We start from the raw sequence: 17,443 nt of genomic DNA, 5'->3' as shown, positions 1-17,443 counted from the left end.
TGTCTTTCACCTGTAACTGTTGAATTCTGAATATTTTTTTCTGATTCACCTTCCATTTCTATCTGTGTCTTATTTGCTCTTCTGTATTTCTGTTAAGCTCTTAACGTTGGTTGTAACGATCAGTTTTGGACGTTCTACTTGGTTCAGGTTGGTCTGGTTGGCTACATTCTTTGGCTTCCCTCACATCCTTGATGAAATGTTTAAGCTTGTCTTTTAACTGTAGTCTACTGTGACTGCATTGACAAATAATTCTGCTACCTCCGGGCATCTAGGAGCATTTCTGTTATATAATTTTGCTTTTCATTCTTGGTGTCGAGTATTGTTGGGCGGCTACTTTTTGTCCTGGACAAAATATACGTAAGACTAATTTGGGACTTAGGATAATCTCTTCCTTCAGAGATGATTTTGTTTGCTATTGCCAAAAAACTGGGGGCTTTATGATTCTGGGGCCACTGAGTCCACGTTCAAGGGCCACTAAGATGATCTGAAACTTGGTTATAAGTACACTCAAGGCCCAGATTCACGTATGTACTCTGAGAACAAGTCTGCAGGCATCTCGTCTACAAAGAGAATAAGTCCCTGCCTCTGCCAAGGCCAGGCTTTGGCTTTCGCTGCCTCATCCTTGTGAGGCTGCAGAAACACATCAGCTTCAAAGCTGGTGTTATTCCCCCTAGGTTGTCAAAAATCCTAAGAGCAAAAGGAGATCTGGACAGAGGCCTCCCTTCTCAGGCCTCGTCCATGTCTGGGGCTTCTGTGGGGCCTTTACTTGGTTTGTGGTGGTTTGGATTGAGCCCAGGGCTTCCGACACACTAGGCAAGTGCTCTGCCGTGGAGGCTGTGACTCCACCCCTTACTCTGTCCTTACTCGCTGCCCCTGTTTGGTAGTCCATTGCTGGCTTTAAATGTTCTCAGTGAATGGCTTATCCTACGGAGGGAGCCGCACATCACCAGCAAGTCCACCCACCCACTCCCCACCCTCTATTCCAGTCATATCAAATGACCTCCAGTCCATCCCACACGGGGGTGGGTTCTGAGTAGCTTAGCCAGGGTCCAAAGCTGGGATTGAAGCTTACGCTCCAACCTGTGGACCCCTGATCCCCACATCACAGCATCTGTCAGGACTCCCGGGAGGAGGAAATGTCACCCTAGGGGAAAGCCGTGGTCTTCTTAGACAGATAAAGCTTACGTGACTGAGCAACAATGCTGGCAGTCTCAAATGCCAGCAGTGTCATCTCTCAGTGATCATTATTTTATCATGGTGACCACTGTGACAAACCTTTTGTGATCCCAGTTTGTCAGTGTTGGGAGTAACAGCCTCACTGCCATTCTTCTGCCTGTTGGGAGTTCTCTGACATTCTGGATGCAAGGCTGGAAAGATGGCTCTGTAGTCGAGAACTTTTGTTGCTCTTGGAGAGGACCTGCGTTTCCTTCCCAGCATGCACATGGTGGCTCAGAACCATCCACAACTCCAGTTCTGTAGGTATCAGGCACACTCATGATGCACATAGATATAGGCAGGCAAATGCTCGTGCACACTCATGATGCACATAGATATAGGCAGGCAAATGCTCGTGCACATTCATGATGCACATAGATATAGGCAGGCAAATGCTCGTGCACACTCATGATGCACATAGATATAGGCAGGCAAATGCTCGTGCATATAAAATAAATACGTCTAGGGCCCATTTTTAAAAAGAATATTTTATGTGTATGAGTGTTTTATCTGCATGAATGTCTGTGCCCTTATGTGCTACATCTGTGCCTGGTGCCTTTGGAGACCAGAAGAGGACATCAGAGTCTTTGGAACTAAAGTTAAAAATAGTTATGAATCAATATTTGGGTGCTGAGTACTGAACTCAGGTTTTCTAAAAGAACAGCCATAATTTTTAACCATTGAGCCATCTCTCCATCCCTAAAAACCCTTTTTAAAAAACTTGCATGGATGAGAATCTCATATTACTGGCCCTGCCCACATCTCCCAGCATGCTTCATGGGGCCCTTGATTGGCATCCTTATCAGCCAGGTGGGGTTCTTGAGCCACTGGGCATCTGTGGCATGATGCCACCTTCTCTCTCAGGAGCTGGAGGCCCGAATCCCAGAAGGCCAGCACCTCTTTGAGAACCTGCTTCGTCTCAGGCCGGCAAGGGACCCCTCCAACGAGCTGGAAGATCTGCGCTACCGGTGGATGCTGTACAAGTCCAAGCTCAAGGACTCTGGCCACCTGCTGGTAGGTGCTGGGGCCAAAGGTTGGGGGTCCCAGGAGGCAACCATGTCTCGGGGAGACAGAATTGCATCTATGCATGTTCATTCCTGCGTGTCCATATTATCAGGCCACGGTGGCTGCTTAAAGGAGGAGAGGAACACTCTTGGCTCTCAGGTTCTTGTAATATTATTTATCCATCTTACCTCCCAGGGAGGCTGGAGTCTATGACTAAGGGCAGTGACTCCTGCTTAGTACATAAAGATGTCTTGCTCCCTCTGTGTTATAGTTTTACATCATTTCCCATTTGATCCTAGAACCACCTTCTGCTGGAATAGCTGCATCCCAGACTCCAGGGGGAATAGCTGAGTCCCACTCCTAACCCCAAGGCTAGAAGGGCCACATAGCCCTTCACTGGGGCGTGGTGTTGCCATGGGGATGCCATATGGAGCTGAATCCTGAGCCTCGGCTCCTCTCTTCCTGGCTAGCCCTTTTATCTCCTGGACCTCCTGTCCCTACGAAAACCATTGGTTAAGATAATGATAGCCTTTGTTAAAGACCATGACCTCCTAACTTGCCCGTGTAGGAGAGGGTCTGGTGACCAAAGCGAGACAAAGAAGTTAAGTGTCCTGGGTCCAGGAAGGAGCGGGTAGGGTGGCTCCCTGGACCCCACTTTTCAGCCACAGCTTGAGGCAAGCCAGGCTTTTTTGGCTCTGCAATTGCCAGGTTGGCCACTAGGTGTCAGCTCAGCCCAGGCCATATCGACCACATTCCGAGCCCTGGCCAAGGCCATCCAGACAGTGCCACCTGGACCTGAAGTGTGTTAAAAAGCTCATTAAATGGGATCCCCTGCTGGTGCAGGCTGTCCAGATGACCAGCAGTTTGAACAAAATACTCCCCTGACAGAATGAATATTCTGTTACGGGGGTTCTGCTGGGGTTTAAGTTTTACGCGCCTAGCTGACTTTTTTTTTTTTTAAACCCCATTTCTTCTCCTTTCCCTAAAATAACAGACCGAGAGTTCTCCGGGGGAGCTGACTGCATTCCAGAAGGTACGTGTCTGCCATCTGTTCCACACAGCTAGAGGGCAGAGAATGTGCAAGGCTTGGAGCCTGTGACTCTGGCGCAGGGTGTCTGGGTTTTCTAGAATGTTCCCGGAGAGCTGGAGATCACAGATGGAGAATCAGCTTTGGTCTGTAATGGGCTGGGCCCCCGAGGTGTGTGTTCTCAGGAAGCCCCAGGCTCAGGGAGGGATTGAAGTGTGTGTAGATGACTTAGCCTTGACGTGAGACTGAGAAGGACCCTGGATTTGTCATCCAGGCCTCGGGACACTCTGGAGAGAGACTGAATGCTGCACTGATTATACCTGTGACAGCAGATGTAAACCAGGACTGGCCCAGGAGCCTGGACTATCCCAGGCAAATAGATCTTGTGGCCTTTTTGGCCCCAGGGGACTCATTAGAAAGGGTGGTGGAGTCCTTTGCTCTGCCAGACAGGCTGTGCCCACTGCTGTCCACTGAAACACTTTGGCTCTTCCCGTACTGGTCACGGCGAAAGCGAGAACAGTGCCAGTTCCTGCCCTCTAGGTGGCACCCCTAAGGTGACACCAGGTGTCACACCAGATGACACAGCCTAGGATCTGGGTGTCAGGACTGGTGCTCAGTGGCCTCAGTTCTTTTTGCAGTGCTGTTTAAGGTGCTCCGGGTTTTAGAGAATGCACCCATGATCCTTAGACTCATGCATGGGCTTGGGCAGTAAGTCGTTGCTCTGCCTGTGGCAGAGGATGGCTGCCCGCTCACTTCCTGACCAACTAGCAATGAAGGGAGAGGGAGAGGCTGGGAGAAGGGGAGGGAAAGAGAGAGAAGGGGTGGGGAGGAAGGGGGAGAGGGGGAAATTGAGTACTGAGACCTGGGCATAAGCTTCAGCCAGCTAGGCTCCAACTCTCATAGTCTCTGTAACCTCCCCTAATAGGGACAGCCACCTAGGGGTCGAGCTGTCCAAACCACGATTCTGTGGGGACATCTGCAACTCAAGCCAGGACAGTCGTGGCTGGGCATCTCCATGCACTCTGCCACTCACAAGGAATAGCTTCCTTAACCCAGCTCTAAGCCCGTGGAGGGAACATCATGGAGACAAGATGTGCCCAGCAGCATGTGACTGCTAACTGGCATCAGCCTCAGCACCTAATGCTTTGCTGTCTCACAGGGTGCCTTGGAGGCCTCCCTGGGGCTCGGAGGGTCTCCCCAATCCTGTCCCTTGCTGTCCCCAGTGTTACCACTGTTTTCTTGCCAAACGTTGACCCTAATAACGTGAGTCCACAGCACAGTCTGGTTCAAAGGACCCGGCGTCACTTCAGATCCCTCGTGCCCCAGAGTCAGCATCCCTGGTGTGGACACCCTGGGTTCAATCCTGGCCTCTGGCAGCTTTGGGAGACCAAGGCTGAGCCCTGGGCCTTTCAGCTTTGTGGCCTTGGACAGATGACCCTGCCTTAGGTCTTCCCATGTCTTTCGTGATGTGTGAAATGGAAGCCCACACTGGCTTCATTTACTCTGTGGATTAATTTGAAGGCTTTTGTGAAGCCAGGAGGTGCTGAGGGAGGTGTGTTTCGCCGTAGTTCAGAATGATGTGAACTTTGTGGAGTGCAAAGGTGTCAGGAAAGGGCATGTGATCCCTACTGCCTGGCCTGGTGGCCCCTGGAGGAAATGGAAGTCCCAAGATCAGTGTTCAATCTGCCTGTGGTTGCTGCACTTTAAGCCCCTCCATGATTGAGAGTCCACATCCATGCACCCTAGGCCAGAGTTGATCAGGGGCAGCCAACCTTTAGTCACTGAGACGTAACATTATGTTCTACAAAGTTACAAAGAGCTGTTGCCGCTGTGGCCTCCTCCTCCTTCTTCTTCTTCCTCCTCCTCCTTCCTCCTCCTCCTCCTCCTTCTTCTTCCTCCTCCTCCTTCCTCCTCCTCCTTCCTCCTCTCCTCCTTCTCCTTCCTCTTCTCTTCCTCCTCCTCCTCCTCCTCCTCTTCCTCCTCCTCCTCTTCCTCTTCTTCTTCAAAAAAAACCCTCACAGTATTTTGTTTGTTTATAGTTTTGTGTTGGACCACATTCCTAGCTGTGACATGACACACGTACCCCTGTCAGAAAGATTCTAAGTGTTAGTTACATCTGGATCCCTGGTCTAGCCATGGTGCCTTCTAACCGCCTCTCCTTTCAGTCATTTCATTTATTTTGTCAATACGGAGTCATTGCTGATTCTGTGCGGAATGCTGTTTAAAGTGCTCAAATCCCACCAACCAACAAGAGAGTGATGTATGCCATCCTAGCGCCTGAGCACCTGGCTGCGTGCACAGTGCCAGGGACATCTATGTGGAACTGGGGTTGACAGTCTCTGGGTCAGGAGGCTCTGAAGAGCAGCAGCCACGAGGGTTCATAGCCCCAAGGTTCAACAATTAGTCCTGTTGAGCTACAGCCAGGAGATGATAGCCATTGTTCTGCTGAGTAGACAAACCAGAAGGTTCTTTCTGTGTGTCCACCCTGATTCAAACACATAGGCTTATAACAGTCTGGCTTCTGTGCTGGTTTCCTTCTAAGCCAGTGAGCCTCAGCCTCCTGTAACGAAGGAAGCCATTCACGGCAGCTCGGGACTCAGAGACGACCTAAGGGGTGGCTTGTGAGCCCAGACGGCTGCGTCCAACCCCTCTGAGGTCCTGATCCACTGCTCTGGATAGTTCATGAATCTGTGTTTCCAACATCCCCACGTATTGCTCACACTTCCAGTTCAGGGACCACACTTTGAGAACTGATGTTTATTATGCTCTGACTTCAAGTCCGGGCTCCGTCACTGGTGTGTGTGTGACATTTGGCAAATGACTCAACCATGATCTTCCCATGAAGGAAGTCCACGGAACTAAATCCAGGAAGAGTTTCCTTCTTGTTAACTGGCACATTGTCGGCTCTCAATTGTCCTGTATATGAGTGTATATGAGGGCCTCGCATGTCTGTAGTCACGCTCCCTACTTCTTCCAAGAGCAGAAAGAGCAGTGACAGAGGTCTTGTGTTAGTCAGCTTTCAGTTACTGTTACAGAATGCTTGAGGAAATCAGCTTACCAAGAGGGAAGGGCCCCCACCTCTTTTATCCTTATTGTTTACTTTTGTGTTTCACCTGCAGTAAGTCTGTGCACCACATGCATGCAGTACCTGTAGAGACCACAAGAGGGCACCCGACTCCCTGGAACTGGAGTTACAGTTGTGAGCTGCTGTGTGGGTACAGGAAATCAAACCTAGGTCCTCTGTAAGAGCAGACAGCGTTCTTTATAGGTGAACCATGTGCAGCCCCACTTCTTAAGGATTCTACTCCTCCAAGTAGCTAGCGAGGAGATCATTCCTTTAACTGACGAGTCTCTGTGGGACATTCAAAGCCGAAATTCATAGTCTGCCTATTGTTATTTATGTGGTTAGGTATATACAAGTGTGACAAAACTCCAAACACATGTGTACACATATGCACACACTTATGTTACGAATACTTGTGTACACATATACACACATGCATGCACATACACATGTGCACACACACAATTACGCACATGCTTATTTATGCACACATGCATGCACACACATATACACACATGCATTAACACACTTATGCACATGCATACTTGTACAGACATGCACACACAAACTTGTGCACACATACATGCACCCACATACACACACATGCACGTACCCACGCATATACAGAGGCCAGCCAGGTAGAACAGCAGTGGCTTCTGCAGAGGCTGTAATCTCACCAACTTGAAAACATTCTGTATATTCTTTTCCATCCACGGGGAAGAAAGACGCCCACTGTTGGGCTGATGATTTATGTGTGGTTGCTTCTCCACACTCCCTTACTCCGGCCAGCCCTCCAGTCATCTAACGCTCCAGCTACGTCAGCAGCTCTGGTCTGTTTGTTTGCATAAACAGAATAATTAAGATTTATTAAATTTGCACTGCCAACGCGTTAGCCAGCTTGGTGCCAGCAGATGCTTGCCTGCAGCCCTCAGACACGACACGTAAATGGTAGTTCTTTTTTTTTTTTTTTTTTTGGATGGCAGCTGGGACGGGGCTGGGACGCACCTCAGGCCTTTCTGTGGCCCGGAGTGGGGTGCCGCCCTCCCTGAAGACGGTCTTTTCGCTTGATGCCAGGTCTGACTGGTGCTGCTGTTTTCCAGGGCAAATCAGGGTGGTTTGCAGGGGCCAGGCACAGGTGCTTCCTGGGTACACCACACAGTGGGGCTCTTGGTACACTGGGCAGCGCACAGTGGGGCTCTTGGTATACAGACCTACCTAGGAATGGCATTAGGTTTTTGTGTGATTGTATTTCTAAGGTTTTTTTTTCCCTCTATTTTCACCTTACTGGAATTTAGATTTTTGTCCTAGTCTAGCTTTCCCAGGAAGTACTCACAATCACCCCCCCACCCCACCTCCACTCAGGGAGTACTCACGATTACCCTTCACCTCCACTCAGGGAGTACTCATGATTCCCCCCCACCCTTTACACTTAGGGAGTATTCACGATCCCCACCCCACCCCCCTACTCAGGGAGTACTCACAATCGCTTCCCCCACCAACTCAGGTGACCTTCACCTGAGAATCTTGGAAGTTGAAATCTCTGCTTCTGATTGGATTTCATTCTGGCTTTCTTTGGGCTACACATTTAGCCCACCTAGCTGGGGGAGTCTCTGCTTTTGGTTCGAATTATCAAGAAATAGCTTTTGGGGGGCTGGAGAGATGGCTCAGTGGTTAGGAGCACTGACTGCTCTTCCAGAGGTCCTGAGTTCAAATCCCAGCAACCACATGGTGGCTCACAACCATCTGTAATGAGATCTGATTCCCTCTTCTGCTGTGTCTGAAGACAGCTACAGCATACTTATAATAAATAAATAAATAAATCTTTAAAAAGGAAAGAAATAGCTTTTCCCCATTCCCTTCAACCAGATGTGGAGTGATCTAACCCTCTCTCTGTAAGGTCGCTGTCCTTGTTCCCTCTTCCCCACTGAAGACACAGCCTCTCCTTATGCATCTTTTTTCTCCTTCACTTCCTCTCTCTCACTCCATTCCCCCCCCCCCCTCCCACAGAGTCTCCCATAGCCGAGGCTATGTTTGTGAGGATGAACCAGGTTTCTAAGCCTGCCTCTCCCTCCTGAGTGCAGTGTGACAGGTGGACCCCATCATAGCCAGTTTCCCCAGTGTGGGCGATCAAACCCAGGGCTTCATGCGTGCTGGACAAGCACTCTACCTGCTGAGCGGTGCCATCCCCAGCTCCTCTGTGGAAGCTTTTCGGTCGAGTTTACTCTGGCCTTGGTGGCGACTGCTTTCTTTCTTGGTAGAAAGAGAACGGCTGCCTTTGGACAGGTACTTGGGTTGGGATATTGTGGTATCAGACCTAGGAGGCATTGGCTGGCTTCTCGTGGTAGAGGATAGCTCCCTAGCGGAGATTTAAATAACGAAAACAAACAAAACCAACAAAGAAAAACCTCCGACTGCCAGGTGCAGTGGACGCTCATGTGCCTGGCCCTAAACGCTCTGGACAGCCTCTCTTCCTCTGTCCCATGGACAGCAAGGCTATTTGGAGCTGGGGCAGGCGGTGTCATTGACCTCCCTGGGCGTCACCTGTACACAGCTCAGCAATCAGATCAAACCTGTCTCTTCCCTGGTCCCAGCTAAATACATAGCCCGGCTTTGCTCGGAGATGCTATCTCTGACCCCGACTGACCTCCAACCCCACTTGATGCTATCTGCCGTCTACCTACAGAACCCTAAGTGCTGCTTTTGAACTTGTTTATCTAGACGGCCTACTTCCTTTTCATCCCAGCCCTCCCATCGCCAAGCCTTCCTCTCCCTGACTCCACCCGACTTCTCAGAAACTCATACCAGCCAGGGAGCCTGGAACTGAGTGTGTGTGCATGCACGTGCACACCCATACACTCACACACCTAACACATTCTTTTTAGGGGCCAACAAGGAAATTGGCAGTCCTAGCTCATGTCAGTTCCAAGTGCCTCTCTCTCTCTGCAGAGTGTGATACCTATGCCCCACACAAAGCCATCCAAGAGAGAAGGGCTCCACCAGACTCGAGGCTCCCATCCTTTCCTTGCTGAATAACAGAAAGTCATTCTCTGCTCTGGCCATCTGCCTATCGCTCAGTACCCAGGAGGTGACCATAGAGACACTGCCCCCTGTCTGTGAACATGGTCACTACCCCAATAGTCCACCCAGAAAATCTAGGCTCCTCTTCTCCAGTGTGCACATACTCTACCCAAGGCCTCATGCTCAGCTTCTCATGGGCTTCCTGAATGCTTTCAACTGCTCTGGAAGGCTGGTTGTCCTCTGCCCATTTTACAGAGGAAGAAACTAAGGCTATGGGAGAGTCAGCAGTCTGAGGTCACATACAAGCTTAACCTCCATCAACACAAATCCAAGTTTCTCCGCCCCTCTACATGGTGCTCCTCCATGGTTAACGACAACCACAAGGGCCCCTGGGCCTCAGCAATCCAACATGGGTCCACCCACCAACCTTTGTGATTGTGCAGCTGATGAGGAGCTGTGCGGTCCTACTGCCCAAGGGCATTGGACCACATGGGCCTACCTAGCCCAGGAAGAGATTAACAGTTGAAGCCTGAGGTGTGGTTTCCACTGAGTACATTTTGCTTTCCAAGACAAGCTGTTGTCATTTGAGGGTCCACCAGGCAAGGATTTCTGTCATCCCTGGCCAAATCTGTTCTGTTGTTATACCCCTTCCAAACCCTTGGATGGTTGCAGGAGTCTGCGGAGAACTTTGTGGCTGGCTAAGCTCAGCTACACATCCTAGTCGATATGTCTCACTGTTGCAATAAATGCCCGACAAAGGAACCCAAAGGCAGGTTCGAGGGTACCATCCATCTTGGGGATGGTGGCTGGTCACACTGTGCCCACAGTCCCAAGGCAGAGAAAGATGGATGCTGGTGCTCGGTTAATCATGTTATCCCTTTTATTCAGCGGGAAGCCCATGAGATGGTGCCACCCGCTGTTAGGCTGGATCCAGCCACCTCAACACAATCTAGAACTCCCTCCTAGGCATGCTCAGGGGTTTGTGGCTCTAGATTGACACCCCAGACTACCCATCACACCCTTCTTCATAGTGCGCCGCCGCAGTCACGTGGTTGATCCAGCATGTCCTCCAGCCCCAATCCCCGAGGCTCCTAGCCACTCATGTACTCATGTGTATCTCGTATTGGTTCACAGAGTCGGAGGCAGAAGCGGTGGAGTCCCTGCTCTCTCCTACAGAAAGCATGCCGTGTGGCACTGCCATTGCAGCTGTTGCTCCTGCTCTTTCTGCTGCTGCTGTTCCTGCTGCCGGCCGGCGAGGAGGAGCGCAGCTGCGCCCTGGCCAACAACTTCGCCCGCTCCTTTGCGCTCATGCTTCGGTACAATGGCCCCCCGCCCACCTAGCCCACTGGGCGCACAGGTGACCTTCTGCAGTCCCTCAGAGGCTGGCTGCTGGGGGCCCAGTAGCCGATCTCACACCCAGAGCAGCCTTAGACCAAATGCTGCCTCTGTTTCCAGAACAAACTTGCCTTTTTCTACGATGCTGCTTCTGTCTATTTATACTAAAATGTGTACTGTGTGTGGTTAGGGAATATGTACAGAATTTTTATATGCCATGTCTGTACATGCTCAGTGTAGATAACTTCAGATACAATGTCTCTTTGTGCCTATGGAAGCCCAAAACAGTGGGTTTCTCTAGTGGGATTTGTGGCACTTGTGCCTTAGCCTCCTGGAATCCCTGGGGGAGAGGGAAAAAAAAAAATCACCCGTTACTTTGATGACAGCCTGTTAACCAGAAATCCAGATGTTGCTGAAGAAGCCTCTGAGTGGTTACCATAGCCACACAGAATTGGAGTCCTGGGACTTGAGTATTTGGCTAGTTTTAAAGTCACACAGACTTGGGCCGTGGGCTAGATAAAGAGAAGCCGTGATGGTGGGCCACTGGCTTAGCCAGAGCAGTGAGACAAGATGCGTGCCAGAGGGATGCCAAGAGAGCAACAAGAAGAGCTGTAAAGATGGAGCCCAATGGAGCACCACAAAATGATGGTACGGAGCACCCAACCCTGCACAGCAGCCACTGATAACACAGACCATGGAGGAATGCCCATGACTATGACTGTGACCGTGACCGTGACCATGACCGTGACTGCGATCCCACGTCTTCAGAAGTGGCTGGGTTTTATTTGCATGTTTTCTCCAGGAGAAAGAAAAAGATGAACTTGACTTTTTATTCTCATGCATAAGGGTGAAGTGGCCTGTGTCAGTCCTGGGAGGCCCGTGCCACTGTACACAGCTGTTGAGCTGTCTGCAGCCTAGGGCATGAGCTGAGAGCAGAGTGGAAATGCTTGCCCACCAGGCCAGGAGGTCCACCCTAAGCAGAGAGGAGAAACTCAGGCCATCTGAAGGGGCCTCTCTTCCCTTCCAAGAAGGGACTGTGCAGGCTGGTGGGTCTACAAGGCTGGGCAGGTCCCACATTCCCCCATGGGCCTACGGCTCACAGTCTGACCCCAGGCAGGAGCAGGCAAAGGCAGCTCCAGGCACAGGTGGGAGGCATCTGGGTGATTCCAGGTTATGCCCAAGGCTGGACACATAACCAGGGAATTCTGGGATGATTCCTAAGTGCTTTAAAACTGGATCGGGTTCACCCTAAACCGACACTTTTTTTTTTAACCTTTAGAAAATACTTAACACTCCCTTTTTCCAGATGGGATTACACACTCCTTTGGAGTGTGTGTGCTCGCAGGCCTGATCACCAGCTCACCATCATCAGTGTCACAGACCCAGAGAGGCACTTTAAATACAGCAAATACTGTAGCCCTAAGAGGGACTGGACTCCCAGGTCACCGCACTGATGCACATGCAAGCTGGCATCAGGCTGTATCAGAGGCAGCTTTCATCTTAGCATGGTACCCAGAAAAGGTTGGACATCAGCAAACAGGAAAGCAGTGTCTTGGGGCTCGTGACCCTGACTTTGTCTGTAACCCCAGTCACAAAGCCCTCTCTGCACCTGGCCACTTTGCTGGGAAATCAGGGACTGGTGAACCCTGACCTCACTTAGACCCAGGTAGCCGAGCCCTGATCTCAGACCCAGATAGCAGAGCCCTGATGCTCACTGGCCAAGAAAGACCACTGGTCCACCACTCCATCAGAACTGTGGCAAGGGCCATCAATACTTCTGTAACCACTTTTCCATTTCAAAAGTAAAAAACCTGAGGCCCAGAGAGGGGAAGTAACTCACCCATAGCCACACAGCAAGAACCTATACAGCCAGAAATGGACTGATACCAGGTTTATTAGAGCAAACCTCCCCACATTTTCCTTCCCAGGAAAAATGAACAGGGCTCGACTTTGGAGCACTTGCCTAACAGGTGTGAGTCCTGAGTTCCATGACCTGAATTGAAGAGGGATTGGGGGAGAGCTGTTTGCTACGAATGTGGGCGTGTCTCCTGATAAATACTGGGGAGGGTCAAACTTCAATACCTGGGTGGGGGTGGGGCAGGGTGGGAGCCTGGCTGTGTTTTTAACGACAATGACACTGTGGATTGCTTGTTGTGTAACATTTTTTTTAACAGAGGGGACTGATATTTTTATTACTTTCATATGAATATAGCTGCAATATGACGTGCTAGCCACTTCTGGGCGCTTTTCAGATGTAGCTTCTTTTGCTTAAAATGGGGGCAGACACCTGCTACTGGGATGTGTCCTAGCCAGTTATCAAAGAGAGTTGGAAGGTGTCCCTGGAGAGATGTATCAGGACTATTTGTATAGAGAGTGTGTGTGTGTGTGTTTGTATGTGCATGTGTGTGTGTGTACATGCACGGATACATATGTATGTGTGTTTGTATGTGCGTGTGGATATATGTGTGTGTGAGTGCATGTGTGTGTGTGCCTCTGTGTGCATGTGTGTATGCATATTTGTGTATATATGTACATGCGTGCATATGCATGTGTGTGTTTGTGCATGTGTGAGTGCATGTGTGTATATGTGTGTACATTTGAGTATGAGTGCATGTGTGTATGCATGTGTGTGTATGTGTGTACATTTCAGTGAGTGCATGTGTGTGTGTATGTGTGTATGTGCATGTGTGAGTGCATGTGTTAATGTGTGTGTGTGCACGTGTTTGCATGTATGCATCTGTATGTGTGCACATTCATGTGTGAGTGCATGTGTTAATGTATGTGTGTGTGTACATGTGTGTTTGCATGTATGCATCTGTATGTGTGCACATTCATGTGTGAGTGCATGTGTGTGTGTGTGTTCCTGTTCCTTTGTCCTGCAGACAGTGCTCACATGTAACCCTCACAGGTTAGCCTGTGAGAGTGGATGTGTGAGAAGCCCTTGACAGTATCAGTGCCATTGACCCCCTGGTCTGCATGCTTCCTCCTGCCCTTTCCTGCCCCATCCTTCCTCTGGGATCAGAATGGTGCTTTTAGGGGCAGAGATGTGTCTATAACCCGGACAGAATGAGTGGAGTTAGTGGTCCTGACTGCAGGGGAGCCATGAAGACCTAGAGGTACTGGCAAAAAGGGCAGAGGGGCTGCCCCTAGACACAGGCGATGGTGTCCTCGGGGAGCTGGCACTGAAAAGCTGGCATTTCATTGATTCCTCTTTGAGGAATCCCCTCATCAGCCACATCCCTGTAGGCGATAGCCCATCATCACCATCCTCACACTGCTCCGAGAGGCGGGACTTGCCGTATACCCTGGAGCTCAGCCCCACTGTGGAGTCCTCCGTCATTGGCCTCACTTCCCTGTGGGACCAGGGTCCTAAGAGGCTTTAGAGGAAGGAAACTGGGGTCGTTCTGCAGCCTGGACAAAGAGATTGACAGGGTCTTAGTGAGCTACTGCTGGGAGAATGGGTGCCAAGGGTGTGGGCCACCTTGTGAGGATGCTCAGGCTGCCTGAGAGCAAGAGAGGCTGAGGGTACCTTTGTTCTTTATGCAGAGTGGAGCCAGGTCTGAGCAGATCAACAGAGAGCTTGAGAATCGGTGCTTAAGCTGATCAGGCTCAGGTAATCAGATAGGAAATGGGAGCAGAGGAGAGCAGAGACAGAGACCACAGTGGCTGAGGGCCACAAATGCACACTCAGTGTGTAAGGGGGTCTATGTTTATCACTGTTTAAGAAAGGGGACAGCAAGAAAGGGAGATAGGAAGAAGAGGGGGTAGATGAGAGAGAAAAAGGAAAGAGGGAGGGAGGGGGAGAGAGAGAAGATAGAGAGAAGGGAAAATAGACAATAGATGATAGATAATAGATGGACAGACATGATAGAGATAGACAATAGATAGATAGACAGACAGACAGAGGAAGTGTCCCTGTCCCCTCTTCATTCTAACCCATATAACAAACCCTTAAAGTTTCTTCTTGGGGCCATACATGTTGGGTAAACAAAGTGTAGGCCCCGCCCTCCAGATCTCCTAGACTAGAAGGTGTCTGTTCTAAGATGCTGAGCACAGACTAGGGCCCTGGCCCACGACTTGGCTCATCTGCACTCCCACAGGTGCTGCTCAACCTACCCAGAGCTCAAAGACCACGGCGGAGACAGAAGGGGAGCTGGGGATAGGTGGGAGGGAACCTCACAGCCTCTGCTAATTAAATATGGCTGTGTCTGCGAGGGGCAAGGAGAGCTACAGAGGAGGCCAGATGAGGGGCAGAAGAAGGTCAGGGGTAGGAGAAGGTCAGGACCTGGGCATAGCACAAGGGGCAGCCCACTGACTGGCCCTCTACAAGCCTCAAGGTAGATCCTTGGGCTGGGCTGTGCCTGAGCACGGAGGCCTTCCAGGGAGGAGCCCACGGCTGTCTATGGCTGTGGACGTCTAAGCTCAGCCTACAGTGGCAGGTCCTCTGTTCCCCTCACCCTAGCCTGTATTCTGGCCAGGTCAGCATGGAGGAGAGATGTGGGCCGTTTCCTCCTTTAATGTGCCCATGGCAGACCATTGAGCCACCCTCTCTCCCCAGCCTGAATGGACTTTCTAGTCCTCAAAGTACTTAAAGTGTTTACTACTAGTTTGTCCTGTGGGGAAAGTACCTGCTTGTCATTCTAATACCTAATCCTAGCCCCCCACGTAAGACTAAATTCTTGTCTGCATCTTCTGCCAACCCCACATGTTAACTTTAGGGCATTCAGGTAAAATTCAGTTTTTCTTAGGAAGGAACAAAGGTGGATGAGATTAGGCTGGTACCCAGGTTATCAGCCACTATTGGAACAAGAATCCCAGGTTCACCCAGAGCCCCACATCTGGGTCTCATACTCCTTTAGAACATAGGGGCCCTTTGAAGTCCTTGTGCTACCTGCCAGCCCCTGTTAGCTGACAGGAAGGAGTTCCCGAGCCCTTCAGTGTGCTTGTGGAACACCCAACCTAGGAGTACAGAGGCAGCGCTCCCCTGTCCTGCAGAGCCTAGGCTGAGCTTACCACCCTGTTTTGTGTTCAGATCTTCTGGGAAGTTCACAATAACTTCCAGCCACTCCTAGCCACAAGGAGCTCCTGGGAGCAAATCCTGGGAAGGGAAAGAGAGCCATAGCTTTTTCAGACCAGCCTCTGACCTTCTAGCAGGTCACTGAGACCCACCATCACCTAATAGACAGAGCTTGGAGCCTCTCCAGTACAAGGTTGCAACCAAAGGACTTCCAATCAGCTGACATTTCTTCCTCAGCCCCAAAGAATGAGAGGAAGGCCTTCCGTTTATCAAAGAAGAGCAAGGGAGGTTTTTTTTTTTTTTTTTTTTTTTTTCAAAAAAACAGCAGAAGAATCAAGCATGGAGTCTCCTAGCACAAGCCTTACAGGACAGCCCACAAGACTCAGTGTTCCCCAGGCACCTGCTTGCCTTTTGGTTCCCATGGTAATATTATAGATGCTCACAGGATGATACCCAGGCATCCCTGAACACAGGAGACAGTGATGGTAGAGGGAGTCGGCTTCCCAAGAGATCCCAGGCTTCCTTTGTGGAATGGTCATTGCTAGCTCAACAGCCAGGTGCCACGTGGACTCCTGGTGATAGTGTGTGGATGTGGGACAGAGCCTGTAGACTCTTGTCTAGTTTTGAGGGAAGAGAGCAGAGGAGACCAGTAAGGAAGGGCCTGAGATACGGCCCAGCTCTGGAGACCCTGGGCTGTAGAGTTAAGAGCTAGGTTTAGGTGCTGAACCCAGGGCTGACTGGCCACAAGCTGGTGGCTTTCTGCCACTGTGTAGAACTCGCTTTTATCCTCTGTGGCTTTGCTCTCCCTTACGGACCTCAGGCCACTGTTACTCCAGCATCTGGTTAGCCTGTTGGAAGATGGCATTTCTGAGCAGGGGCTGCAGGCTTTCTTCCCTGTATCTACTCTGCAGCAAGCTCTCTGACTTCCATTGCCAATGGGGGCTGGGAGTACCAGGACAGACTGCCAGGAGCAGGGGCTGGAAACACACAGGCCACCAATGTCAGAGGCAAATTCAGGATCACTCTACGTGGGTCACATTCTTCCAGGAGAGCAAAGATCAGGAGCTGGGCAAGTTTTTGGAGCTCCTGGGATGAAGAGGGGGACAGGGAACGCATGTGTGTGTGCATGTGTGTATGTATATATGTGTGCATGCATGTGTGTGCATGCATGTGTGTATGTATGTATGTGTGCATGCATGTGTGTGCATGTGCATGTGTGCATGTGCCTTGTGTTGCATAAGTGTGCTCTGGTAGCTAGAGCAATCCAATTCAATGTTTTAAGTCTTCCTTTGTGTAAACAGTACAGAGAGGCCACCTCCCCTTGTCACAGTCTCTGTGATTATAAAACATGAATTTTTGATAAGTTCAGCTTTCTGGGAAGGCAGGCAAATTTGGAGCCAAAGGACTGTCTTGGAACATGTGTGGTGTTATCTTGGTTCATATCAAGTCCAGAGCTGACTGAAGGCCTCAGCATCTCTCAGCTCTGTGGGAAGGGCCAAGTGAGTCCTGGGGTCCCTGCTCAGTGCTGTTGTGAAGTTGCGCGGCAGCGGTCTTCTGAAAGACGATTCTGTGTTATCATTGTTACTTCATGGTTTTTTAAAAAAATGTATCTGCTCTATGTTTGGAAATAAAAAGCTCTATTTTGGTCTATGAGATGCTGTGTGGTTTCGAGTCCTTTTTCTGAGTCAGGAGTTAGCTGGGGAGGGCACAAGGGGAGGAGGCAGCAGGATTATGGCTGGCTTATTTTGACATTGTTGTTAGG

General features: G+C 50.3%; 1 protein-coding gene across 5 annotated transcripts in view; it reads left to right on the top strand.

The window, feature by feature from the left end:
* Window positions 1-12,902, top strand: part of Syne3 (spectrin repeat containing, nuclear envelope family member 3) — an 80,655-nt gene extending 67,753 nt beyond the window's left edge. For 3 of the 5 annotated variants that reach the window (XM_006515652.4, XM_006515653.3, XM_006515654.4), the window contains 3 exons: window positions 2,080-2,229; window positions 3,215-3,253; window positions 10,464-11,504. In XM_006515652.4, coding sequence (XP_006515715.3) covers window positions 2,080-2,229; window positions 3,215-3,253; window positions 10,464-10,670 — 396 coding nt within the window. In that variant the 3' untranslated portion in view covers window positions 10,671-11,504. Of the gene's footprint in view, window positions 1-2,079; window positions 2,230-3,214; window positions 3,254-10,463 lie in introns of all 5 variants that reach the window. The other 2 variants (NM_172500.3, NM_001042699.2) reach the window with 1 other exon arrangement.
* Window positions 12,903-17,443: the final 4,541 nt, after the last annotated feature.

The sequence above is a fragment of the Mus musculus genome, chromosome 12 (genome assembly GCF_000001635.26).
Source record: "Mus musculus strain C57BL/6J chromosome 12, GRCm38.p6 C57BL/6J".
Lineage (NCBI taxonomy): Eukaryota > Metazoa > Chordata > Mammalia > Rodentia > Muridae > Mus > Mus musculus.
This window is presented reverse-complemented; position numbering and strand designations above follow the sequence as displayed.